A 27,415-nucleotide genomic window follows, 5' to 3' on the forward strand; every position below is an offset into this window, starting at 1 on the left:
TAACGGAGTACGTAGTAATAAGTGCTATGAAAATAATGGATGGGGAGATGTCTTCAAAAACGAGTCTCCAGAATTAAAACATGAAAAGGAGGCGTCTAGCTGTTAAGGTTAGACAATGGCGGCCCCTCACCAGTCCACCGCCTTTGGAGGGGTCGACACTGAGATGAAAAAGAAGGCGTAGGCTAGGCACGCATGCGCGCATATTCCGCCAAGTGTCTGACAAAGAAATTGGCCGCGCAGTTTTCAACAGTTTTCTTTTTTACTCATGCCTCCGGTGTTGGCGCATAGTGATCGCGCCAAAGCCATTGATGTTATGTATGTATGTATGTATTTATTTGAACGCCCACAGGTATGACACCCATTTACAGACGCAGTCCGATACTAAAACCTATAAATACATGTGCTCATGGGTTGTCAAATATAGGTACGTATAGTCATGTCAGAGAGATTAAGAAGGCTCTAAGAGACTTCATAAAAGTTCCTCGACTGGCGAATAGGTCCGCAGATGCCACATGTTCGTACATGCCGTTCACTTGTCTCGGTAAGCGACAAAACATTCCGGCCCTTATCGTTTCCACCCTTGCGGTGGGTTCGTGCAGTATCGCCCGTCCTCGAGTCCGCCTACATGGAACACACAATCCAAACATCCCAACAATATCGGTGGACCTAATGCGACCAGAGAACACCGAATGAAGAAAAGTGAGATCGCGCTGCACCAACCTTGCCCGAATACAACTCACACCAAAATGAGACAGAAGCTGATGGTAATCGAGAGACTGAGAGGGCCGTGTGGAATGAGTTGCCAGCCAGATGAGCATCTTATGCTGGATCCGTTCCAGACGCTGTATATGTGTTTTTGAGGCCCCAGCCCATACTATGCTACCGAATTCTATCACAGAGCGAACGTGGGCATTAAAAGCAGTGATAAGAGGCTCAGGTCGAAACCGTCTCCCCCTCGCAGCACGAGAGGTCTGCAGCGAGCGCAAGTACACGCCAAGCGCCCGGTTCGCACTCCTGACGACGCCGTCGACGTGAGGCCCAAATGTTGCATCAGCTGTCGCACCGAGTGGAGCGGAGTGGAACACTCGCCCTCGAACCTGGTCTCGCTCTCATCGAGCACCGACGCTCCAAAGTGGCGGTCTTAACATCGAGCTGTCTGTCGACACTCTTTGCCAGATGAGTGGTGTGTGGATAGTCGTACTAAGTGGTGTGAGAAGATTTTGACAACACTGACCAAACTCAAATTATCGGAACTGTCACTTATGCAAAATTATTCACATGCAGTTCACTTCGTCTTGACGTTGCCCGAAATCAGTTCGGCAATGTGTGCGCATGACTTCACTGTCGATGTACCCCTACACCTTAACTGAATCAGCATGGAAATTCAGTTTATTTTTAAATCTGATGTCAGACGTGGTTATGTATTATACCAAATGTTGTGGACTATTATCAGGAAGGCGCACATCTTTGCATTGGAGCAGATCCAGGTGACGTGACCTGCCGACCGGTGTCCCTGTTCCCTGGCCACGGTAAGGTCACCGGTTCCCCACCTCTCGACCGTGACCCGAACCGGTCAATACATCCTGCGCCGCCGCCGCCGCCGCCGCCGTGGCACGGCCCAGCGCACCCCGGGGCATCTATTGGCCCCGGCAGATTACCGTGCGCTCAATTGGCGCAGAAAAACGACACAGGCCCGAGTGGGGCGACGATTGGGTCCCCGGGGGTCCGCCGGCCGCCCACCGTCCCCGCGGGGTCGGTTCGCGGAACGCGGCGGGGCTGGCGCCGATAGGGTGATACGGGATCGGGGTGACCTGCCGGCATAGGCGGCGGAACGGGAAGGGCACCGGGGCACCGTGCCCCTCTTTGATTTTGGCATTTTAACATTAGGCCTATAGGCGTTGCATGGAAAGAATGGGACCAAAAGTCGGCAGTGCCCCCCCCCCCTTTATTGAAGGTGTTCCGCCGCTTCTGCCTGCCGGCCGATACCGGGGTCGGGATGCTGACCGATACGGGACCGGTGTTCGGGGAAGCCCGCCCGCCGGCCGGCACGCGTACGAGACTGATTACTATGGTGACGGAGACGACGGGAGCCGGGGTAATGGCCATAGCAACGGCGCACGGCGGCTCTGGAGCGGTCTGTAGCCGCCAGTAACTGGTTGATCACGTAGCCACCGGTAACTGGTAGGTCTCCTAGCCGTCAGAAAGTGGCATGTCTCTGAGCTTTCAGTAACGGTGATCTCCCTTTGAGCCGTCGATAACTGGGCAGTTCCTTTGAGCCGTCAGAAAAGGGTAGTAATCTGAGTCGCCAGCTAACTGGTAGGCTTGAAACGGTCGATGACATCCTCAACAGTCGCACTTCGCCCTCGGTTGTAAGCACGCGGTTAGCGCGGAGTGGGGCTTGTGTGAGTCGGCCAAGAACATAAACTGGGGAGCTGCTCGGAACGATCACCGCGGGGGTTTACCGTAAAAGTAACCACCGGTCTTTTGGCACGTGCGGCGTACACAGGGCGTCTCTTCTGTTCGCGTACCGTCAGGCGGCGGCCGAGCTATAAACAGAGTGCGCCCCTCGCCTCCTCCATCCTCACCACCCCGGAACTCTCATCCTCTTTCCAGTCTCCTCACTCCTCCTCTCTCTCTGCGTCTGGTCCTATATTACACGCTGACCTCTCGCGGTCGGTCGCGGCTAGCAACAGGTACACTATTTGCGACCGTATTGACCTAGCCCGGTGGGCGTCGATTGACGCTGAGTGCTCGGTGACCCTCGGGTCGCGACCGGCGGACGCTGCGGAATATCAAAGCGAGCCCGGTGCTCTCGGTCCCACCGGACAGAGGCGTGGGAAGGAAACGGTGGTCCCTTGTGTACGGTGAACCACGGAACCCTGATCGGTGGCACTGGTGACCGTATTGAATAAGAGAATGCCGGAGATGTTCTGGGAAAAGGAACCTGGAAACATAGAGGTGGCACAGTCTGGGCAGTGGTGCCTTTGTTATTTAATTTATTTATTTATTTTGCTTAAGGCTAATTTTATTTATTTCTTCTTTTTTCAGGTTAGGCTGATGTCAGAGTGGTATTTAGCTTTGTCGAGAGCAGCCTTGTGTCGTAAAAATAGACGTTCCTAAAATGCGCTCCAAATTCCAACACAGCGACCGAACCAATCTGGAAACACAGCAGCACTGGGTGAACGGGACTGGTCTGTTGTTTTGGGTAGTGGAGATTGATATCCAATCCCGGTAGCGGGACTATTTTTGCTCCTTTCTAGCTGATAGTCCGACTGCGACTGCCGGTAGTGCGACGAACAAAACACTGAACACTTATTCCGGTCGCAGTAATCAAGTGGGAAGAACTAAAAAGTCCTCAGGAAAGTGCGTCACATCATTTTATTTCATTATTAAATGATTGTCCTTGTCTCTTGTCCTCGACCTGTAGATAAAACCGTAGACTTCTGTATTCTTCGGTAAACATAAATCATGGTAAAGCATTCACTGCTCACGACCAACACACATATTATCATTTGCAAATGTATGACTGTACTCGAAGTGATATGAACCCATATGCAATGTGCATTGTGCGTAACATAATCGTTCTCCATATGCTGATGAATCTAACACGTTCTTTCAGGTAAACTACAAGGGCATGCTATCCAAAGACACTCGCTTTCGGCCTTGACTGCTGCCTGGTGTTGCCTGCTATTCTTATTCACCACCATTGTTTACAATTTGTGAACTGAGCTTACTCGGTAATCTCCCGAAAATCCAGTCTGCGCTATTGCGTTACAGTTAGTGGCCCGGCTGTGTTTCAGAAAATGGATGGCTCGACGTGCATGGAGCTGGCTCTGGAGGGCGAGCGGCTGTGTAAGGCCGGCGACTGCAGGGCCGGCGTCGCCTTCTTCGAGGCCGCCATTCAGGTGAGTAGCGTGAGAAGGGAATGGTTTGGTGAGACGGGTGAGAATTGGATGTGAATGTGAGGGGGTGATAATGGGATTTGGATTTTAGCGGGCTTAGAATAAACTGGGAAGGTTAAAATGGTGCGAATGGGCCGTAAAGGTAGGTGGAATGAGAATGAGTAAGAAAATGGGCGATAACGAGTAAGAGAATGAGTGGGTAAGGCGTGAGTCTATCCCCAGACGACTACCTTTGATTGGTCTGAGGCTAAGCGACCGGTGTCCCGATCATTAGCTTTTAAACTGTTTAGCGGATATAACGGTTATGCATCAGTGGCAGCGCAGATCCGGGTCACCTGAAAGATAAAACAGTTGATACCAAACGGATGCGAGATTCGAGAAAAACATGTTCGAACTTCGAACGGAAATGATACATCAAGCATCACTGTCACAATCTGCGTAGTTTTGCACTACTTTCTCTCGCTCTGCTGGATATAAGAAAGTAAAATGGGAATTGATTGTCCAATCGGACACATCCTTGATAGAGCATCATTTACCGACGAACCCTGAGAAGGTCAACGGAAACGGGGTTTATAGCGGACACGACCGTAGACAGGTTCAAGAGCGCTGTTTTTCAAAAGTGGGAGGCAATCAGCGCAGGCTGGTTAGGTCGAAGTGGGCGGTTGGCTCTTCTGCTGCTGCCGGCTCCAGGCTATTGACCCTCATCATCGCTTGATTCATTAGCTCGAGTGTCACTTCTTCTAGGTCCGAGTGCTTCGTTCCGCAAGCGGGGCGGAAATGCGAGACTGCTATTTCAAAATAGTTTGCAATTGAGTGTATAAGGGATAATATGTAACTTTAACAGCCCAAGCGTGTTGTGGTGTGCATCATGCGACAAGATTGTCGCGTAGGCGTCACTGCACGCTATACGTCAGGACTCCTCTGGTCCGTACGTGATGAATACCGCCTCTCTGCCGGTGTTTACGCGTGCTCAGCATTCCGTTCGGACCAATTCTGATTTATCGCATATTGGCATCCCGGAGAATGGATTTTTTATAGGCACGCTTCCATTATCATAGGATGGCCATCCGCCGGCCAGTATTGGGATGGACCGATTGCCAGCCACCGGCGTACACAAACAACCAATCATCATCACCATTAGACGTTTAATATCTCATCGGACGTGCGCACATTCCATCATCGGGCGGATTGCTGCGAGGAACGGCATGCGATCTCCTTAGCTATGGAGACTCAGGCTTCTGCGGCCGACGTGACGTCATCGTTGATAACGGTGGCTATTGCGCTGACCAGAAAACGACTCTAAACCTGAAGCCATCATGAGCCTGTGTCAGTCACACTTCCCTATCAGTATGACCGTCAGGTTGTGTTTCGTCTGTTTCGTCATTTTGCTCGTACTGATACTGATGTAAGCAGATGTGGCTATTCGACAATGTTCTACGTAAACTTGAAGTAAACGTGGGTAACTGCGTGCCTTTACTTTCTATGTTGCGCCGAAATAATAACACATGCTCACTTTTATTGAATGGCAAGAAATGAAGTTGGTGGGTTGCTTCGGCCTTTGCGCAGTAAATGTGACAATTTGCCACGATTTGCAACCACTCTCGCAGATGATATTGCACCTTGCGTTGTTTATCGTACTACTTCCGGGACTCGCTACAAGATTACGGCGTCCAGGGTGGCGGTTAAATTTAATCTGAGGCGGTGCCGTTATGGTGGGTGTTGTTTAGGAAGGAAGTGGAGGCAGGACGGCAGAGTTGGGATGGTGCTCGGGTCGGGAGGCTCGCCGCGCTGCAGTTGTATCGATCCCCGGGCCGGGAGTTGGCGGCAGACCGGTTGAACGGGCGCCGCCGGACGCGCGTCCCGCTCCGCCGGACGGAGACGGAACGTTTTTGCGCCCTGTTGGCTCCTACCAGAGGGCAGACTTGATGCTGAGACATTTCTCCGTAGAAACTCAGATAAATCGCCGTGAAAAGTGATTGTGTAAAGGAACTTCTCTGTCGCGGATGCTCGTTCATTTGGGCGGACCTGGTTTCCGGGAAACAGTAGATGCTATCTGATTGTGTGTTCCTCTTCGCTGGGCACAGCGAGCGACCCGCTGGATTCCCTAGAGCTGTGCTTGTATATCGGTAGGTTCGTGAACGAACGATAGGGCGCTCCCTTTAGCTCGGCTCAGTGAACTTGCTCCCAGCCCATTAGTCAGCTTCGGTATCCCATGGCGTCGCTCTCTATACTACCTAAATACATGCGTGCATGTCGGCCTCCAGACGACATCCAACCCACGATGGGTGTTGTCAGTCCTGTCAGTCACACTATCCTATCGGAACAAGTTCTGCCGATGTATCACCGCTCGCTAATGCAATCCATCGCTGCGTCTGACGACTGTGCCACTTGCGTCCCGAGCTGGCGCAGACCGTGGCGTACAAGACAGCCAACTTGAGGGCTAGGCAGCGAAGTTAGGCGCTCGTTGACCGGTCTGGTACTCGGTGTGACCGATTTTGGAGCTTTTCTTTGAAGTATTCTGAAGCTTTTTCGTGTTTAGCGTAGGTGCCAACTGCCACTTATACTGGGGCTATTTAATGTAGGTGTTAGGGGTTCTGTGGGGCTTGTTGGTGCTTTGGTAAAATGCGTCTAATTTAGCCTCCCGAAATATATGCGTATTATGAGGGCAAAGAAAATGCTTGCTACCGCTGTGACTGACTGGATTCTCTATGTCGGAAATCAACAACATTGCTTCATGAATATAGATCCAATCACTGACTGTGGTTTTGTTAGTAATTCAACCCACGCTGCCCTGCAGTTTCTAACTTGTGCAACTTGGACCGCCTTGTGTCAGCAATAGAATTAGGCTCGATATAGGTCGCACCAGTGAGTACAACTTCGCCAAGCCTGCTTATCAGGATATCGCATTAACAACTTGGTTGTAACTCCTCCCCGTTGTGTGTTTTGCTTCGTGGCACTTGGTAGCACTGGCTCCATTTGAGGCTAGGCCGGTCGCGGATTCAAGCACTTCCCGTCGTCAACTTGTCTTCCTGTGACCGTTAGGAAGTGTGGGCAAGACCAGAACTTGCCTAACCTGTGTCTGCGGCTTCTGACCTGCCAACGAACACTACACGCTGCAGAACGCGAGGATCAGTCATGCTTGCTCTCTGAACACGGGGGCTGCTCGGTGTGATGTCATTGGCACAGAATCTGATTGGTGCAGCTGGTACGACTTCTGTACTTGTCTTGCGGCACTTGAGTGGCGCGCGGCTGATTGGTGTCGCCAATTGATGCTGGCCATCTGAACGTGCACTTTGTGCTCAGTGCTCTAGCTATAATGTACAAGTGAACGCTACACTGTATACAGTGTACGGGCTATACCTCCCGCTGGTTACATGTACGGGTTACCTTTACGCTGTATGGGCTTCCTTCCTCTATCAGTTAATAGGGTGAACCCAGTGACAGTGACTCGGTGACCCGTGTGAATTTCGAGGAATCAATCTCTCCATAATCGGCTCTCGCCGTACTCACGGGTCGTCGGTCCCACGGGGATGGATCGCTTCCTATTGCTGTGACGAGCACCTCTGTACCAGGGCGGAGCGCAGTTAGTTGTAAATGGAACTGATTGGTAAATTCGTCTAGGCACTTCCTGATTCCTGCTCAGTCCGTCACTTACTGCAGCAAATTAGAACTTCACTAGGCTGCCCATGAATTTGTTGATTTTGACACCGCCTGAAGCGGAAAAGGCTTGGTGATATGAAACCTTTGCTCGGCCAGTGCCAGTTTTAGTGCTCAATGGAATGTTTCTCCGTATCTTAACTGCTCACCTGGATTTATATTGGTGAAGGCGGCTGGCCAAAGCCTTTAACCCGGTATTGGTTTGTAGGGGAGATCCGTGTAAGACGCCCAGGGTCGGTAAGAGGCCCCATCGCTTTTTTTACCAAACCAATAATGTTATTTATTTTTTAATGTTCTTGTAAAGCAGAAGCCCTCTTGAAACAACAACTCACGAAACCTGAGGTATCAGGCGCGTCGCAGCGACTTTTGGTAAGCCTGTTTCTGTTTTTGCCCCTTTACTTGCTAGATATATGCATCTTTATCACCCTTATATATCTGAAAAAACAATGGCTATCAAATGCAATCTTATCTCATCGAAATTGTCACATGTTAGCTTCAGAATAGACCATGTTCTGGTGTGCTACAAATGTCTCATAAACCATAAATATTGTGACGTTAAAACACTGCATTTTTTTAAGAGGCCCTCCCTTCGAGGATGATAAAACGCCCCCCGATAAAAAACGCCCCCGATGCTAAAACGCCTGCACCTGCGGCAGGCGTGGCATTCTTTTTTCAAGGAGTTTGTTTTTGTTTCTTTTTTCTGTTTCTTTTCTTAGAGGTAATAGGTACAATTTTCGTTGGTCATCAGCGTTTGGTTGTGCTAGTTTTCGCATTGTTCGAGCGCTTTGGAAGTGTTATTGGTTTCGATAACACCGTATTTGCTTAGCTTTTCGAAATAAAAGGCCTTGCAGCTGTGTTCGCAAAGCGTCTTTTACAAGTCGACTTGACTTGTAAAACGCCCGAGGGGGGGGGGGGCGTCTTACCATACCCATAGTGTAAGAGGCCCTTTTGCAACTTTTTCCAAAATGTTAAAGTTTACGGTTTGTGTACCCACTAGATTCATTTTGAATGCAAATATGTATGGAAAAATGATGCATGCTCACAGCGCATGCACACGTTAGCTCTTAAATATTATCAGTTGTCTAAAAATAGCAACTGAGCTTAAGGGGGGCCTCCTGCACCACTCTCCCCTACCTAATCTAAAAACCCATGTAGCAATGTTTCCCTTGGGCTTTTCGGTTTGCTTAACTTTTATTATTTAAAAAAAAATCATAATATAGATTAATGTCAGACAATCCCGACCGTCGACGATCCTATGAACATAAAATCGTAACCTGTCTACGATGCCTCGTCTGCCGTCTACGTATGTCCACATCGGCCTCTGAGGCTCTTACCGATCTGCAGCGTTGTTTTTGCCTCTCTGGGAGATCTGTTCCCTTCCTTTCCGCGTGGCTGGCCGGCCCACGGCTGGCTGACGGGCTGGCCGACCAACTTAGCGACCGTCGGGCTGTCTGGCCGGTCGGCCGTACGGACGTTTCCAGTTGAGAAGCTCTGATCAGCTGGAGTGATAGCGGCTGGCCGAGAAACGTTAGTTTTGATTACGGAAGTGGGTTCCGACAGAGGTGGGGTCCGTCATTGAATCTGACTGTCACCGTGCCGATCAGAAAATCTAACCAAGGGTGTCAGGGTGGGGCGGTTGAGTGTAAGCTCCCAGCTCCCTCACCCTGATTTATGGGTCGAATTCAGGGTGCGTTTGGTACCGGTGGATGAAACGCATGAGAAGTTTTCGAGTTTTCCTTACCAATTATTTAAAAAGTAATTCGAATTGTAACGCACAAGACGCTCAGTATTTGTTTTCAGTGCTGGGCTATGTTCTTCCATCTCATGGTATCGGCTAGGCACAGACCTACCTCTCTATATATAGAGAAGTCTGTGGCATAGGTATGGGTAATGGCGTAATGCTGATCGGGTGGGGTGCGTGGTGGGGAGAGGGTGGCTGGGAGGCCGAATCTGATGGTGGATGGGAGGGTGAGTCTGGTGGGCTCATGTATATTCGTCAGACAGGCGAGGCTACTGCCGGCTCTCTGAATATTTTATGCTGGTTAGTAATGATCGATAAGGGAAGTGATGAGCATGGGCAGAGAGAAGAGAGAGGAGAGAGAGTGAGCGAGAGAGAGAGGGAGAGAGAGGAGAGAGATTCGTTTGTTATTCGCGATCATCGGAAAGCCAACATGGGACGCGCGACGTCGCTGTTTGCGCCCATGAATATTGAATTTATCCTTATTCGGCCTTCCTTTGAGTGTCCAGTCACTCCACTGTGTTGTAATCCAGGCTGTACCAACGGTATTATTTGCCTATGTGCTTAGTTGAATGTTCTTTATGAATAATCTATGAATTGAAAGCTGTTGACGAAAGTACCCTGTGTTTCAACATAGTCCGGTAACTATGCACTTACGACGGATAACTGCACGGCACGCTACTTGCTACCGTAGTTGAACGCGTTCATTTAACCCGCGCCCCAGTGGCGGTCTCCGCCAACTTCGCCCTAGTGGGGGGGGGGGGGGGGGCATATGTTACCACCCACCTCTAACTCAAAAACTAAGAGGGCTAGAAAGACGCGGTAAAAAGCAGTCGATAGCTCTTGATGCGTACGTTTGAAAGTATTTCGGTCATTTTTCATCTTAGAGCAATATTGGGGTCACCAGAGGTCATCAAAGGTCAAAATTTGCGTATTGTCATTATATTTTTCAGAAAACATGCCATTATCTCAGGAACTATGATAGCTAGAAAAACGCTGGGAAAAGTAATCGATAGCTTTTGAACTCTTCTTTTGATAAAGTCATCATCAAAAATGACCTCAGGTCAACGGTTTAGCCTCCAGAGGGCAAAAACTCCAAAAATAGCTGTTTTTTAGAAAAGTGTTTTTCGACAATAACTTTTGACTAAAAAAAGCTAGGTCATTTCTAATGCCAGAATCGTGTTCCTCTCGCCGAGACGCGTCGAATGAACTATAATTTGACCTTGAAAGGTCAACTTCAAAATTTGACCTCAGGTCAAGGTCATGACCTGACCGGAAAAGGTCATGTTGCATATCAGTCGATGCGTCTCGGCAAGACAAACACAATGAGGCCAACCCCAGCGTTCTATCTTTTTCCAATCGAGAGTTATTGGCAAAAAACTGTTTGTAGCCTCAAATGACCTCGGATGACCTTTCAAGAGGCTATCAGCAAAAAAGACACCTTGGTCGTCACGGGTGGTCCAAATCATTGTTATCCTGAAATATTTGGACTGTTCCTATGCGTACACACGGATCTAGAGGCATTTTCGTTTTTCTCCATTGACTTATAATGGAAAGGTCACGCCACTGACCTGACCTTAGGTCACGCATATAAAAAATCCGAGATATACAAATTGTAGGCACCCATAACATCATGTAATCCACCAAGTTTTAAACCTCTCTGACAAACACTGCAGGCTTGACATGATTGCAAACTTTTTTTTAGGCTTGGTCAGTTAACTTGACCTAGTGACCTGACCTGACATGACCTGGGGTCAAAAATTTCACACATTGTCCAAAATTGATGTACCAAAAGGTACCCCAAGCGGCGCGGCGCTACGCGCCGCGGTTTTTTATGTATACGAAAAAAAAAACGCGACAGGGTGGTAACATATGCCCCCCCCCCACACTGGGGCGAAGGTTTTAAAGTGTTTGTTATGTGTCTATCTACAGGCGGGAACTGACGACCTGAAGACGCTGACGGCCATCTACAGTCAGCTGGGCAATGCCTACTTCTACCTGGGCGAGTACAGCAAGGCCATGCAGTACCACAAGCACGACCTCACCCTGGCCAGGTGAGTCTGGGAATCCTGGGAGGGCTGTCAGTGTGGCAGTGTTGGTATTCGTGTGCTGGTGTTTTTAACGCACGGTAGGGGCCGGCCTTTGACCTGGATCGACCCGCGGTGCCCCCGTGCCGCCCTCCGCCTGTCCCCGGTCCGGCCCGGCCCAATATTGCGCTCCCCCGGCCCCCCACATATTGTCCGGCGGGTCGCGCGGCGCTGATATTAAAACCTCGCTGACCTCCAGTGCATTTTCGAGCGGTGCGCGCCACGGCTCGGTCAGACAGGGCCACTGACCTCCCGCTGTAATTAAAACAGCCATTCCCCGCCGCACAGACCGCTATCGTGTGGTCATGGGCTTAATTGACCTACATTGTGGGCCTCACTGTTATTCTGAAGTTGGCTTCGATAAAGGCTGGTGTTTTCGGAAATAACACATTAGTTTTGGAGTGATGGAGCCTAGTTTAGCCGTTGAACTGCAGATACTTTACATAACTTTGTCCTCCTTTCCTTGCAAATTCGCGTTGTTCCCATTGTTGTACGCCACTAAATCATGTAGGCACGGCAGTAGTGCTTGGGTTGAAGTTTTGAGTTTGTAGATACTTTTCAAATGTTTTGCCGAAGCTTATAATAAAATTGCTGAGTATTTGTATTAGGGGCTCCACTCCTTGCTTTATTAGATACCTTTCAAGAATGCATACATACATACATTTAATCATGTAAGATGAGAATGACTATTGCCTGCCTTAAGAGTTTCTTTGTAATGGATTTACGCCAATGCGTCCCGCTTTAGCACAAATTCCAGTTTGAGCACTCCAATCTTAACTGGTTGACATAAACACTGAACTTGTTTTCTCCAAAGGAAGCGAACTTTCCTGCATTCCTTCTCACGCTAGTCAGGTACAAACGTCCCGCACTCTGTCTTTCCCGGGTGTGTCCAGGGCGCCGGGCTGGGAATTGTGCTCTTGTTTGCACGACTGCCTTCTGCGCTGTGTTCGGCTGGGACGGCGTGTGCTGGTCGTGTCTGCCGAACTCCACCGGTGCGTTGTTGTGCGCCGACCAAGTGCCCAGTTAATTGCCCGTGGCGTGTTCTTGACGGGGCCGCTGCTGCTGGAATGTTAAATCATGTTTGTTGAAGATCCTTTGAAGCTTGAACGCCACCTCTATACGTCCGTCACTTTTCACTAAGTATGCAGTGTGGTAGGCAGAATGAGTTTTACGGCAATGGGCGTGTGACCCGCATATATTTTGAGCCTCTAGACATCATCAAACCATTTGGAAAACTGTAGCCCTATTTTTCAATCCAAAAATGCTCACACTGGGTTTTGTATCGGCACTTGAGCTGACAATGTTGCTTTGGTGAAAGGGAGGCTTGACTGAAGTTTTCGTGAACACGTTTACGTTATAAGGAATGGATTCAATAAGCATTGCCTCGGTCGCTTCATGTATCGCCTCTCTGCGTCTCGATTTTCAAGTGAGGTTGCTGTGTGCCATAAATTTAGAGAAGAATAACACTGGTAGGGTCCTATATCTGCCCATCAAATGCGTCCTTTTCTGATGTAATTGCGGTGCATTGCCATGAATCCAATGCTGAACTACGTTGTGTGTTCCTGTTAGCTTGAAGCCAAGCGCTTGCTCGACACAAACGCTCGACTCCAGCGCTCATCAGGTGTCTTGCCCAGACGCTGAACTCGGCACTGGCACTCGATTCGTGCATTCAGCTCAAGATTCAGCTCCAGTGCTCAACTCAGACACCAATCCCGGACGCTGAGCCCTGGCTGTTGGCAACGCTTAGCTCCGTCTCTCGGCTCCAACGCCAAGCATTGGCGGCTCTCGGCTCCAACGCTCGGCTCCGACGCTCGGCTCCGACGCTCAGCTCCGTCGCTCGGCTCCCCGCAGCGCCGGCAGTGAGCCGGATGGCAGACACCAGCCGGCGCCTTCTGGGGCGTCTGACGGCCTGCGGTGAGCGGTCCATTTGGGCCGCCAGCCTGGCCGGCTGACACCCGCCGAGCCGGTTATCTCCGCCGGCCCGGCCGCAGCTGGCCGCCGCTCCCTGCTCACTGTCCTCTGCCCCCTCTGCCCGGAGGCTGGGTCGGCCAGACACGACCTATCGGATGCATAGACGCGTAATGCGGCCGCTGGCACGGCCCGATAGGTGGCTGTTAGCCGCTGCTCCGTCGGCGGACGGCGGTGAGAGCCCAGGAAATGACATCTCATGTTAGTGATCGTTCAGTGGCTCGAGCAGCCATCGGCCGCTAATGCAGCGCGCCGAGAAAATGGCCGGCGAATTAGGGCATGAAATATGAATAGTTGTTTGCATGCCAGACAGTTTTAGTGTTTTTCCCTAAATAACGGCAAAACAAGTGCTCTTTCCTTGTGTCTAGACTGAAAAGAGGAGTAAAAATATGTTGACGGTCATCACAATGCAATGGTCAGTTTTCACACTAGATGCATAACACATAAGACTTTGTTTTCCAAAGTTATGTTGTAATCTCGCAGCTGGTCCGCCGAGATTGCGGCATCACAGAATTAGAATGAACTACAACCACGCCTTTATGACCATGCTAGAATCCAAATCCATGCATCCGGTTGTTGTAACTTGTAAATTGCTACTATCCATGCCAACCGGCTTATTATTAGGACCTCCCAGAATAGCTCCCTCGCTGGCTAAATATGCCATCCAAACAACCTGGGTCGCTGATGGGAGCGACGGCTACCAGGTTAGCCCTATCTCGTGACAGGCACTGCCCAAATTAGCGTCGACACGACCGGCTGGTGGCCGGGTCTGACTGACGGGACTGGAGGGCGCCCTCCCTAAGCGGGGCTGTGCCCCCAGACTGACTGACACGCAACGCCAGACAGGTACGGCCGGACGACCCTCGTCAGACTGGCTGGGAACTCACTCACTCACTCTCTCACTCATGCACTCGCTCACTCACTCACTCACTCATGCACTCTCTCACTCATGCGCTCACTCTATGTCAGATTCACTCATTAAGTTTCACTTGAGTCTGCTTCTGGATGCCATCTAGGACTGAGAAGATACTCGCCTGGCTCCGCCGGTATCCATGAAGAGTGTTCTGGGTAGATTGAGTTGGAGTGATTTGTGTTCGTAGGGAAGGTCAGTTTTGGAGTAATGTTGGAAATAAGGTCGTTCTCTATTTGACACTTTTTCATATTTTTTCACATGTTTCAGCATATTTGGAACAAAGCAAATTTTAGGCTGGAACAACAGCACCGTAATCAAAAGCTGACTATTAAATGCTACCTAGCTTTTCTGGCCTCTATTGAGTCTCCAAGAGCACTCTTCTCGGCGCCCCGTGCGCCGGCAGTAGAACATTGTCCCTCCTTGGCTCCACGGAACACTCCGTCGTTTTGCCGTCATCATTATCCGCCCGAAACGGGATAATTTCCGGATCTTCTCCGGGACAGTATGGCAGCGGACCCCGGGCACATCCTACCATAGGCGCTCCACCTATACAGGCCGTCTACCACGTCTATCTCTACGAGTCAGCAGACGGATGCCGGCCGCTGCCTGGTCCACCCTGCTCCAGCGCCGCTCCGGGCTGTTTGTGGCGGCTCCGGCTCCGGTGGCGCGGAGCACGCCCTCTCCGGCTCCGGATATCCGCGCCGGCAGCCGGACGTGCGCCCCGGAGCGATGCTGATGGCCAACCCCGGCCGTGGGGGCACACGCTGTGTGGCGGAGCGCGGCGCGGCGCCGCGCCGGCTCTGAGCGGTGTACTGCGGAACAGTCTAACAGCGCAGGTGGTGGTGTACTGCGGGCCAGTCTACCACCGCAGGCAGCTCTGAACTGGCGTGGTGCGAGCCACTACACACTGATGAATCGACGCTAACACTACAGTTCCGGAGTATTGAAACAGTCAGAGTTTGATAGTGAAGACGGTAAAATCGCCAGTATTTTCAAAGGAAGCTTTTGGAGCGGTTGGCTTCATTTCCGATGCAATCGTTACAAAGTTGGTGTCTGTCTTCTGTCTTCACTCTTCTGACTCTTCAGCTTCAATCGTTCGCCAGTTGTTACGGAGCGAGCGAAGCGAGCGTAGTCTTTCCTTAGATTAACGGAAATTTCTGAGTATGAGCGGCCGGCCGGCCGGCCGTGGTCACGCTTTTGCGAGGCTTATATCTCAGCAACCACTTGACCGATTTACACGCGGTAATTTTTGTAGGGTAGCTTCATTCCTTCTACCAAGTATTGGACTATTCCCGATGCATGTGGGTGACCCCTTATGCACGTGCCACGTGCAAAACGAAGAGGTGTCCGTTTTGTAATTGTTGCAATATCTCGGTAACTACTTGGCCGATTGCGCTGAAAGTTGGCATGCAGGTAGGCACCCACTAGGCACTGCATATACACGTGCCAGAGTTGGGGTGCTGCTGCACGTGCGCACGTGCAGGGGTCGTTTCCAGATCTCGGGAACGGCTGGACCGATTGCGCTCAAATTTGGTACACGGTTAGGGACCGGTTAGTAGGGTGCCGTGCACAAGTCAGTTGGGACCCATTTTGCACGTGCGCACGTGCAGGGTGCCGCTTCCAGATCTCGAGAGCGGCTGGGCCGATTGTGCCCAAATTTGGCACATCGCTAGAGACCAGTTAGTAGGGTGCCGTGCACAAGTCAGATGGAGGTACCCCCTCGCAATTTCGCACGTGCAAGGCCCACCCTCTCGCTCGCTCCGTTAGTCGCCCCAAAAGGCGTTATACTGGTCAATATGTTTGTACTAATGTCGTCCTTTTCTTGATGATCGTGGCTTCAGTGGCATTCATGATGCATTTGAATCTGTTTTAACGCTGATGAACACTTTTTGCAACGGATATCCTATGCTGTCTCAAATTAGTTACGACTATCGACCAAACATCAATGGACGTGGTCATTACATATGTACGCACTCCAACTTGTCTTTCGGAATTTCTCTCCTCTTTCCTCTCTCTTCTCTCCTCCCTCCTTTCTCCTCTCCTCCCTCTCTCTCTCTCTCTCTCTCTCTCTCTCTCTCTCTCTCTCTCTCTCTCTCTCTCCTCTCCCTCTTTTTTCTCTTTCTCTCTGCCTCTTTCTCTATCGCTGCCTTTTTGTGTTCTTTATGTCCTACGTTTATGTTTGTGTTGACTCATGACTGACAACATTTTACTCGGCTTTTGTCTTTTCCGTCATACGTGCTCGTGTTTTTGTCCACTCCGATAATGCCGCTGGTGTTGACTCACCGGTAATTGACCGGTGACCGGTGACCACTTACCGTACCGGCCGGTGTCAGTGACCTGTGGGACCGATCGGCTTCCCCCGCGGTACGGCTGTTATTGCTTTCCGTGACTCGGTGGTCTGCAGTGCACACGGCTATTGGCCGTTATATCGCTGGTTTTGCTCATTGTCGCGTATTGGTATTGCCGTATTACTATTTTCGACGAAGGATAAATTGGACAATTGGTTTATCAGAGCTAGATCCATGTGGCACAAATTGATAACCTTTTTTTGCTGGTGGTATCTGCCAAATTATCTTTTTGTCCAACTGTCTGTCCTTGCGCTCACCTGCGGCCCTAAACGCACTGGTTTGAACTTTAACCCGCGCCCTGGTGGGGTCTGTTTATAACGCGACCTGGTGGGGGGGGGCTATTTTTTGCCCCCCCCCCTCGTATCTCCGAAACTACTGGACGGATCCGCAAAATTCAAACGGCGTTCGAAAGGCCTGTCAAATTTGTCGCAGGAAACCAAATTTCATTGACCTCGGGGTCACCGATGACGTCACAGGTCAGGTCAAAGATGAAATGTTTCTCCGTTCACGGGTGTTCTAGGGAATGCGCTATAACACCGAGGAAAACGCATTTTGTCGAGAATCAGCGGTAGGGCGTCAGTTGCCTAGTAGATATGTTGCTATTAGAGGTCACTGGCAATACCAGGTCAGGTCACAGGTCAGGTCACCAAGGGTCACAGGTCAGGTCACATGAGCCCAACTTTACTAAGGTTGTGTGATACATGTTTTATGGCCAATTTTTCATTTCCAACTCAATGGTGTTGGTTATAAGACTATCAGGTACGGCTTAGGTCACTTTCTGGTGAAGTTCAGGTCAAGGTCAGGTCAAGGTCAGGCCAAAAAAGGTCAAATTTTAAAGTTGATAGTTTTGCATAAAATGGGTATTGATTCGATGCAGCTCGTTACGGGGAGTCTAATGGTGGTCTTTGTTTTGCGCTACGGGGTCTAGAATTGCTAAAAATTGAGTTTGAAAATTTGACGTCACCAATTTTGAACAGTTTTTTCGCTATAACTTCGCCAAAAAAAGAGGTATCAATCTAAAATTTGGTATGTAGATGGAAGGCGGTAAGGTCTATCATATATATTCCGGTTTTTGCGAAATTCGAAAAACTTTTTGGATTTTTCGATTATTATATCCGAAAAATCTATTTTTTGATTTTTGGGGGTCAAAATCCAAAAATTTCAAAAATCCGAGATAGCAGTTTTGTAGCCCTGTTCAATCTACAGCTTTTATGTCTTTATCATTTTTCTTTATTTGCAAAGCTATAGGCCTGACAGCTCTTCCCGCGAAACCCTTTTTTTGGTCGAAAATGGCAGAACATGACGTCACTCTGACGTCATTTCCGGCCAACCTATCATAGCCTTTGGAAAAATTTTTGGTCACAATGTGTAAAATTGATGTCTGGGAGGGTACTGAGAGTTTGGTGACGATCGGCGCAGCGGTTCTGGAGATATATCGAAAAGTCTGGAGGGGGGGGGGGCAAAAAATAGCCCCCCCCCCACCAGGTCGCGGGTTAAACCCACTAAACTCACTGGTTTAGGGTCCGTTAATTGTTGGTTTCTGACCGGACCCTTGATCTCTGCTGCGGGACAGTCTAACAACGCAGGCGGTGGTGTACTGCGGGTCAGTCTACCAATGCAGGTAGCTCGGAACTGGCGTGATAGGGAGCCACTACACAATGGTGAATCGTTGCCAACACTCAGTTTGGAGTGTTGAAACAGTCAGAGCTTGATAGTGAAGACGGAAAAGTCCTTGTCCTTGGTCTACCCTGGTTCTTTGTTCCATGCGTGATCCTGGTCCTTTGGTCCGTTAGCTACTGACCCGCAATCCATGAGCTCAGTGGCCGAAGTGCTGCAAGCCCGTCGGTTCGTAATTCGTCTGGTTCGTTTCTGTGGTCCGTAGACTAATGGTTCGTCGTTCGCTAGTCCATGGTCCGTGTTTCGTTGGTCCGTGTTCCGTTCGGTCCGTGGTGGTCCGTTCGTCCATTGGTCCTTGGTCCATTGGTCCGTGGTCCGTTCGGCCCTCTCCCGTGTGGTCCGCCGCTCCGCTCGCCACCAGGCGCGGTATTGGAGCGATCAATGACGGGCGGCTGGTGGCGGAGATTCCAGCGGCCGCCGCGCCGCTCTCGGCTCTGAAGCGCCCCGCAGCGCTGTGGCCGACCGGGGAGCACTCAGAATGCAGGAGTGCAGTGAAATCAGGACGGGCCGGCGCACGACGGATGGGCTCTGAATGCAGCCGACGGACGCCGGGCCCGGAATTCGGACAAATACGGAACGGAGCCGCGACAGATGGGCCCTGAAACGAGCACCGAGCTGAATTCAGTTTGCATCATTTAACTTCGTGCATTTATTCAAAAGCCACAAACGATAAAGAATTTTGGTTTGATTTCGAACTCGCGGAGACCTTCCCCGTTTGATTTTCGCAACCTGGGATGCGGAAGTTTTATGCCCTGACATTAATCCTAAACTATAATGTCTGCACTTCTCTTGTTTTCTTACTGTCGTGTGCTGCACCTTTTATTTTCCTCGAATGTTCTCAACATATACGGTACGCGAAACTGAACGTACTACACATTCCAAGAACGATGAAAGTTGAACCCAAATCAATGCAACGTGAGGATTCTGAGAAGGGAGTATGCAGGGAGTGACGTGAAAGCGTGAACCCAGCCGTCCGAACTTAGGCTAATGTAATGTGTACCACAGTAGCAAACAATGGGATCAGTCGAATGTAAAGGACTGATGAGAAAGAAAGATGAACAAACGAAAGTAAAACACTGGGTATATGCAAACAAATGCGTCTCGTGTTGTGAAATCCCACTGTGTGTGTTTCGTACAAATATGATGCACGGCTTTCCTTTTCTATGTAAATGTCCGCCGCACCGCAAATTCGAAGCCTTGATCCTCTATGCCTTTCATCTTCTTCGCCTTGCACTTTGAATGCGTGTCTTGTGTTTTTGCATTCATGCCGTGCCCGTCCCCCCCCCCCCCACACACACACACACCCGGTCGACGCTCGGCTGCTTAGCCTACGTTTGGCAGGGCTAATGCGTGCATTTGTGTGGCAGCCTCGCGTTAGCCCAATCCCCATCACTTGTTTATCGAGTGTCGCTAAAGAGAGGAGCGGTCTATCCCCTTACTGGCATGGGCGAATTCAGTTCCGACGGTTTCAACAATTAACCAATGTCTTTAAGATGATGCGTGGTCATAAGTCATAGGAATTCAGCGATTCAGTTATTTCATGGAACCAGATGTTTTGAGCTAGTTGGGCGATTGCTTCACTTGTCATGATTGTCATCTGCCATTTATGGAGGTAGGTATGTATGTCGGTGTGATTGGTTCAGCAGTTTCGACTCAATCAATACCTGATTGATATTCATCTGTGGTGCAGAATACGTGAGAAGGTTCATTCTTGCGCTACATCCCAGAATTCATGAAAAGAATATTATCTGTCCGTCTGAAAAGAATCACGTATCTTTCTACCAGAGATAAGTATTTGACATAAGTGAGATGAGTGATAAGATAAGTGCTTCGTTTCAGAAAACCGTTCGGAATAGATGTTATCTTCCACTCGGAGCCATGAAGAATCCTCTATATCTTACTGATAAATACGATCCTACGATGAAAAATCATCTTGCAGTGGCTAGACGAGAGTGTTAGAAAAACTTAAACTCGACCAGAAAGCTTAGGTAATTATCGGCTGGTTATAACATCTGTGATGTGAATTGCCTAGTGCCTACGCCCACTGTCGTGTTCATCGTAACGTTAGTGACTGCAATTCGGGGCTGTTGCAGCCTTATGGTTATGTGCCGCCAGCCGTACCAGACTGGAAAGCAATTTGACAGTTATAGCTCGTTATGTATCGACCGATATAATTTATCTAATGAAATCGATGTCGTAATCGAGCCAGATTAAGCGCTTATAATGAAATGGATGGTATCCTGCGTCCAGTGAGCACTTGTAGTAGTACTGAGTAGCTGCTAATGTACGGATGTAGAAAATTATGATCGGCATGACCGTACCTTGTCACATGAACGTACGATGTCTCTATTGATATCCGCCTGAAATGTACTGCTACTATAATTACCACTCAGTAGCAGCGCAGTTTTGTCGCAGCTACGTTTCAACTAATGTGAGAGTCGCTGCCGCTTTTCAGCATACCGCTTTCATCTATTCAGACGAGCTGCTTTCATTTTATAACTGGGGAACACGGCATAGTGAGCGCGGCTCCCTCGCTGTTCCGCTTTGTTAGACCCCTATCCAGGCGAGCGTGGACACGGTCAAGCCAATTTGTAAGAAATAGAAGACACGGAATTGAAACAGTTGCCTGCCTGCTCGGCCTCGGACAGTAGTCCTGTAGGCGGGAGTTGGGGGCGGCTCGTCAGTGTTGGCTCGCCGAGGTCCCTCGGGGGTCATACTGCGAAGTCCCCCAGCTAACCGGCGCTTGTTACGGCGGCGCCGGCGGTGATCAGCGCGTCGGAATGGCCGCTCAGCGCCGTCATTGTCGCCCGGCGCCGCGTCGGCCGCCATTCGGTGTGTCCTCACTGAGAGAGGAGCTGTGGTGGACAGAATCCCCCGTCTAGACAGTAAACAGCCTTCCACAGCCGGTGAAGCTGAAAGGGAGCCTTGGGCTCTTCCATAGATCGCTGCTCATATGGCTCTCCTCTATTGGCTCTCCTCATTGCATTGGGCAGCGGCCGTATGGTGCCGCGCCATTTGATCCGCTACCTAAGCTCTGTACCGCTGATTATAACTGTCGACGTTTCTCGAAACTTGCCTACTGACGAGTGCTTCTGCAGCGTTTTGACGGACTGGTTATCACTGGCCCTATCTTCAGCAAACCGATCCGGTGTCCCAAAAGTGGACATCGCTCTGGCTTACTGGGGCTGATAAAGTCTTGTTGGACAACCGTTTGTGTCAGGTAAGGGAAGGTCGTGTGTAAGCTAACGAGACGAGAATGGTGCTGTGGTATGCACATTGCACTTACGTTCAAAATCCTTTGATGTTGATGCGAATTCAGGTCGAGGAAATTCAATACCTGTCATATCAGCGCTTACGCCCATTAGTGGGTTCTGCGTTAGGCTGCTGATGCAAGTGACGCCGGCAAAGAACTCTTCCTTATCTTCCTAAGAAGACTGATCAAATTAAACTGATCGTTTCCTTCCTTGCTCATTTCGTGCTTGACAACAAAACCCTTTTATGAGCTTTTCTTATCACGTATAATAGCTCCCAAAACATATAAATCGTTTTTTTTTTTGCTCACGTAACGAGATGGCTAGAACTTGCTTTTGCAGAGCTTTTTGCTGGCTCTGATGGATGGCTGGATTTGTTCTTGTTCTTATAATCCCAGACAGACATCACTTCTGTTACCTTGTGAGTACTTCTAACTTGTAACTGATTGTAATTGGAAATGGATCCGTACACGGTACTACCCTCCAATTCTTATCAGCCTATCGTAGGGTCCACTGAGCTCCCAGCCTCCAGGAAGAGGTCCGAGAATCAGCGGTCTGCTTTGCAGCTAGATGATGTCAAGAATCTGCGCTTCACTGATTGTGGTCGGTGTTGGCTGCCGTGAATTCGTCTGTCAGTCTCGCTTCGTGCCCTGGTTGGCGAGCTGGTGATCTCTCTTGGACTAAATGGACGCCTGATTGTGGGCATGGTGGGTCTGGTTTGGACCAACTGACCGTTGCTGGCATTGGGGTGGACCGATTGTCTACCAGTGATCAGGTTGAGCTGTCTGTGGGCCCGTGGTCTGGATTTTACCGACCGGCTGACTGTATCACTGTATCAGTGACCTGGGGTGGATCGGCTGCATCTGTATCTGAAGGCAACCGGCGCTGATAGCCTTGGTGTCGGGAGACAGGCCGGCTGTCTCTGGTGAGCCGCGGTTGTGCCGTAAGTCTCACCGACAGCCAATGGGAGTCTCAGCCACCCGGGTAATCTGTCAGCGGGTCACAGGTGTCCCAGCCCGCCGCCCCGGTTCGCCGGAGAGCAGGAGCCCGCCGCTCGGCGGCGCCACATTAGGCAAATGACCCGTGAAACTGGAGCCAGCCGGAGCGCCGATGATGGAATGTTTCCCCCGGGGGGCGCGGTTCAGCGCCGCCCACCCGTCCGTTCCCCCGTCCGCCCCGGCCGGCCGGCCGGCGCAGCTCAACAGGCGGTTAGGAGGTGCTGCTCGTCAGAGGATAGCGCGATCCTTTGGACGCTGACTGAGGCTGATGGTTATTATCCGTAGTAGATGCCTGTCCCTGACGGCTCCCTGTGTTAGTGTGGGGAAGCCAGAAACGTTGGTCGTCGTCGTGCTCTCAGGCAGGCCCTCATGTCGGTATGGGAGACTCCCGAGAGCATTAGCTGGAATCGATGAACGTGTGTGTGTGACGTGCTGTCAATTGTATCATAAGCGCATTAGTTCTGGAGTCTGCGTTTATCCTACGTGACGTGGAACTAGTAATTGGGAGTGGATGGCGGATAAAGTGTGTACAAAAGTCAGCATTTTTTGGCGCCGATGCCCAGTGTCCTTTGCGCCCTAGAACCCAACTCATCACTGTCAATGTTTTGCTTTGTTTTGCCTCTAACCCATCCGACTGTCAGCCCGTCCTCACCTGTCCCCCACATCTCTTCGCCCTCAGGACGATGCAGGATAAGATGGGTGAGGCCAAGGCGAGCGGCAACCTCGGCAACACCATGAAGGTGCTGGGACGGTACGACGAGAGTCTGCTCTGCTGCAAACGCCACCTCAGCGTCTCCAGGGAGCTCGGAGACAAGGTGAGATATGCGCCTGGATATCGGAGACAAGGTGAGACACGTGTGCAAGAGGTAAGCGAGAGACATGTGTGCGGGGCAGGGGGATAAGGTGAGACATGTGTGTGGGAGAGAAGATAGCGGGGGATGCGTACGGGAGCTAGGAGACAAGGTGGGACATTCGTTCGAAAGCAATTAGAGAAAGGTGAGACATGCTTCTTTGAGCTTGGAGACAAGCTCGTATAGTACGTGAGAGGAGATTTAGTGGGCGAAGGAGATCAGAAAGGTGTGTGATACAACAGCTGTGAAATCAGGCACGTTAGGATATGTCTCATAACATTCAAAATAGATACATTTGTAGCGCTGAGTTCGGAGACACGCCAATGTAATTTTAGAATAGACAACTGAGGTGGATACTGGTTAGTTGTGCCACTAGCCAGTTGTGGAGACAATGAAGACAAATCCTAGGTCGTTCCGTAAGACGGGATTTCACTGACAGTCGAGTCTGTCGTCTGGACTACACCAAAGGCTCCGCTGACTGTGCCTTTGTGCCAAGCGTGGATTAATCCTCTGGAGACACCGCCCCCGGGCTAATTCTGCCCGTTGCCGTCTCAGCTTGCAGCACACACGTACCAAAATGACCGAACTCAAACGGTCACCGGTCACGGAATTAGAGTGCCCGGACTTGGACCCGGTGACCGGGGTAATCGCATTGTCCGGCGAAGGCTTCACTCGGTCAGGGAAGGTGGGAGTGTGCGGGCGGAGAGCCGGAAGGTCAGGACGGATTATCTCGCAAACCCAATGACGTTCAGTGATCGGTAATTTATCAGCAGAATTGAACTCACGGAACTCTGGGAGGAGTAAGCAGAATAACCGCCGTTGCTCTTGGGGGAGCGCCTACTCCTACTCGGGTAAGTACCGGGTGGTTATGGAGCTCTCATCGTTCTTTGTTGTGTCTGTGTGCTAGTGGAACCCTCTAACTCCCTCCATTCCCCGCTGTCTGTCATCAGGTAGGCGAAGGCCGGGCGCTCTACAACCTGGCCAACGTTTACCACTCCAAGGGCAAACACCTGGGCCGTTCAGGCAACCAGGACCCGGGTCACTTCCCCGACGCCGTCAAAGAGTGTCTCCAGAAGGCCGTCGAGTACTACAAGTAAGGACCGCTCTCGTCTCTTCCCCGTCCTGTTCTGTGACTGAAAGATGGTGGATTTATTTTACAGTGGAGTCGCGTTCTATCTGGAATTTTCTTTCGTTATTAGCTTGTCAGCATTCTGCGATGCTCGCAAAACAACTCAGTTGTTAGTGGATTCTCTGAGCAGCTGAATGCTCCCACTTCACAGATATTGAAACGTGACTGGCCTTTTGTAGCTCTTCCCCCTCTCTCTCTCTCTCTCTCTCTCTCTCTCTCTCTCTCTCTCTCTCTCTCTCTCTCTCTCTCTCTCTCTCTCTCTCTCTCTCTCTCTCTCTCTCTCTCTCTCTCTCTCTTTCTCTCTCGCCCTTACCCACTCTTAATCGTAGTCTCTTTCGTCTCCCTCTCTTTCACTCACGCTTTTCGGCTCCCGCACACACTTGCTCTCTCCTAGCTATTGAAACGTGACCAGCCTTTGAGAACGAACCTCCTCTCTTTCTCTCGCCTCTCCTCTGGCTCACGTATCGGCCACCGGCCGGCCGTCTTGATTGCGTTCCGATCTCCCACTCTAGGCGCTGCCGTGTGCGTGACCCTGCGAACCCCGCTCTGCCGCCGAGGGGCCGTCGCTCCTCCTATCCGCCCGCTTTCCTACCGGGTATATGTACATAAGCAGAGCAAGTGCGTAATACAAACGTGTTAATGGGCGCTGATGACCACCGCAGTCAGGGCGCCCTAAACCCCCACATCATCATCATAAACGGATTACAATGCTGAGCGAATAGGAAAATCCGTTGTGATACGTATTTACTTGCTCATGTATTCGGGGTCTCTGTCCATTGTCGCAGGCCGCCGCTATTCCAGACGCTGTTCATCCTGAACCCAGTCGGGTTTGGTACGGGCAGAGTGTCGCCGCAGTGTGGCGGCCGACTAGACGGCGGATCTCGGAAATGGAGTGGGGATTATGGGAATGGACAGCGCTCGGAATGGGGATGGTGCCGGTATAAACCGAGCGAAAATACGGGCAAAATGTGACTTCGGGGCGCTGATGTCATGAACCCCGCTGTGGTTATGAAGGTTTCAGAGAAGAAACAGCTTTGGGATCCGTCTCCAGTTGTCTTGGAGAGCTGCCAAGTTTTCCTGAAATATGGCGTGGAAGACATCGTAAAATGAAATCGTGCTTGTCATTTTATTTTATTGGCCATTGTCTGTGACCTGCTTTTGTAGCATATTTCTTGTCCCATTTTATTCAGATATTTGATTCCGTGGGAAATGAATGTCAAATCGGTCCCGTATTCATAGCTCTGTTGGGAACTGCTGTTCAGAGCCCCGATTCATGGACGCCACCAACGAACTTTGTCATCGTTTACGGCTGTGTGGGTGGTTGGGGAGGGGAGGAGAGGCGTGGAAATATTTGGAACGGCCGCGGCGGCACTTCCATCTCTCGGAGATCATCAGCCACATGGGTAGAAGGCGGCACGTCGCGACACTAATTATCATGAATCGTCACTCGTTAGTCACCTGAGCCAAAGAGCGACGCGGCACGGCACTTATTATCGAGAACCCAGACGGTATGTCTGCCACTAACTACCTCCCAGGACCGTCTGTCACATGAACCAAGGGTGGCGCAGTGGCGTCACCTGATGTGTTCGCTCCAGTGCGTCTTTTCGTCTGCCGGATACCGATCTGCCGCCCGCCGAACGTGTCTCCCCGACTGTGGTGAGGCGCTCACAAACCCTGATTGGCGCCTTGCGCTGTGATACGGTTTACTGATTAGTGCGTGCTGTCTAACGCCTCCCCCCGGCCCCTTCCAGTGAGAACCTGCAGCTTATGGTGGAGCTGGGTGACAGGTCCGCGCAGGGCCGTGCCTGCGGGAACCTCGGCAACACACACTATCTGCTGGGCAACTTCACACAGGCCATCAGCTACCACCAGCAGGTGAGACAAAACTGCCACCAGCAGCTACCACACAGTCATCAGCTACGAGTAGGTGAGGTGATGGAGCTGTGACGTCATGTAGAGCAGTGACGTCATCGGGGCATTGTTCGGCATCGGTCACTGCCGAGGCATGTATGCGCTGGCGTCATGTCTCTTGATTTTTGCAAGGTATGTTGTCAGGTAACGGAATACAGTGAATGGGATGAATGACATTTTTTGACGGATATGTCTTATTGCGTCCCATTGATACGGTACAGCTTGTATGTTGCATAACCTATCCTTTCAATGACGGCTGTCATGACGTCACGCGTACCACCTGACGTCACTGTGTGTATTGACGCCACCCTTCCTGTCTGTTTTGGCAGCGGCTGAAAATTGCCAAGGAGTTTGGCGACAAGGCGGCGGAGAGGCGCGCTCACAGTAACCTGGGCAATGCGCACGTCTTCCTGGGACAGTTTGAGACGGCCGCCGAGCACTACAAGTAAGTGAGAGGAGAGGGTAGTGGACAAACAGACAAAGCAGAATGGTTGGAGGGGAGGGACTGAGGGCTGAGACTAAGCGTAGCCGGTAGGGAACGGTTGGTCTTAAAATTGGTCAGCCTGTGGAAGCAGAATGGCAAGGGAAGACCATGAAAGAGATGTGAAATAGAGGGTGAGCGACGGGCGTGTTGCTGATGCTTGAAGTGGAGATTGAATCATTTTACTTGGAAATGTTGAGTTGCCAGACGGGCTCAACGTAATTAAGCCATCGATATTAACGTTCGATATTAATGTGTCATATTCAAAAGCCCTCCGAAGGCTCGTGCCATAATTCCTACGGTGATCATAAAATCCATTCAACTGGTGATGCTTCATAATGGTATCGGTATCGGCTTTGTATGGTACGGTCGCTGCCGTCTACAGGGCACCATAAAGGGCTAACACGCCAGTCGAATGTGTGCTGTTGCGGGCGGGCGTGGACTCGGCTGACACGGTCCGGTCGGTCATGTGTGGGCTGCGGGGCATTATCGATCCCCTGAACC

General features: G+C 50.7%; 1 protein-coding gene across 5 annotated transcripts in view; it reads left to right on the top strand.

The window, feature by feature from the left end:
* The window catches only part of LOC122390307 (G-protein-signaling modulator 2-like), a 62,087-nt gene that overhangs the window by 17,267 nt on the left and 17,405 nt on the right, over nt 1-27,415 (top strand). For all 5 annotated transcript variants that reach the window (XM_043383083.1, XM_043383085.1, XM_043383087.1 and 2 more), the window contains exons 3-8: nt 3,801-3,905; nt 11,230-11,351; nt 23,219-23,354; nt 24,341-24,483; nt 26,271-26,394; nt 26,760-26,875. In XM_043383083.1, coding sequence (XP_043239018.1) covers nt 3,801-3,905; nt 11,230-11,351; nt 23,219-23,354; nt 24,341-24,483; nt 26,271-26,394; nt 26,760-26,875 — 746 coding nt within the window. The remainder of the gene's footprint in view (nt 1-3,800; nt 3,906-11,229; nt 11,352-23,218; nt 23,355-24,340; nt 24,484-26,270; nt 26,395-26,759; nt 26,876-27,415) is intronic.

The sequence above is a fragment of the Amphibalanus amphitrite genome, unplaced genomic scaffold, assembly GCF_019059575.1.
Source record: "Amphibalanus amphitrite isolate SeventyFive unplaced genomic scaffold, NRLGWU_Aamphi_draft 000391F_arrow, whole genome shotgun sequence".
NCBI classification, from domain to species: Eukaryota; Metazoa; Arthropoda; class Thecostraca; order Balanomorpha; family Balanidae; genus Amphibalanus; species Amphibalanus amphitrite.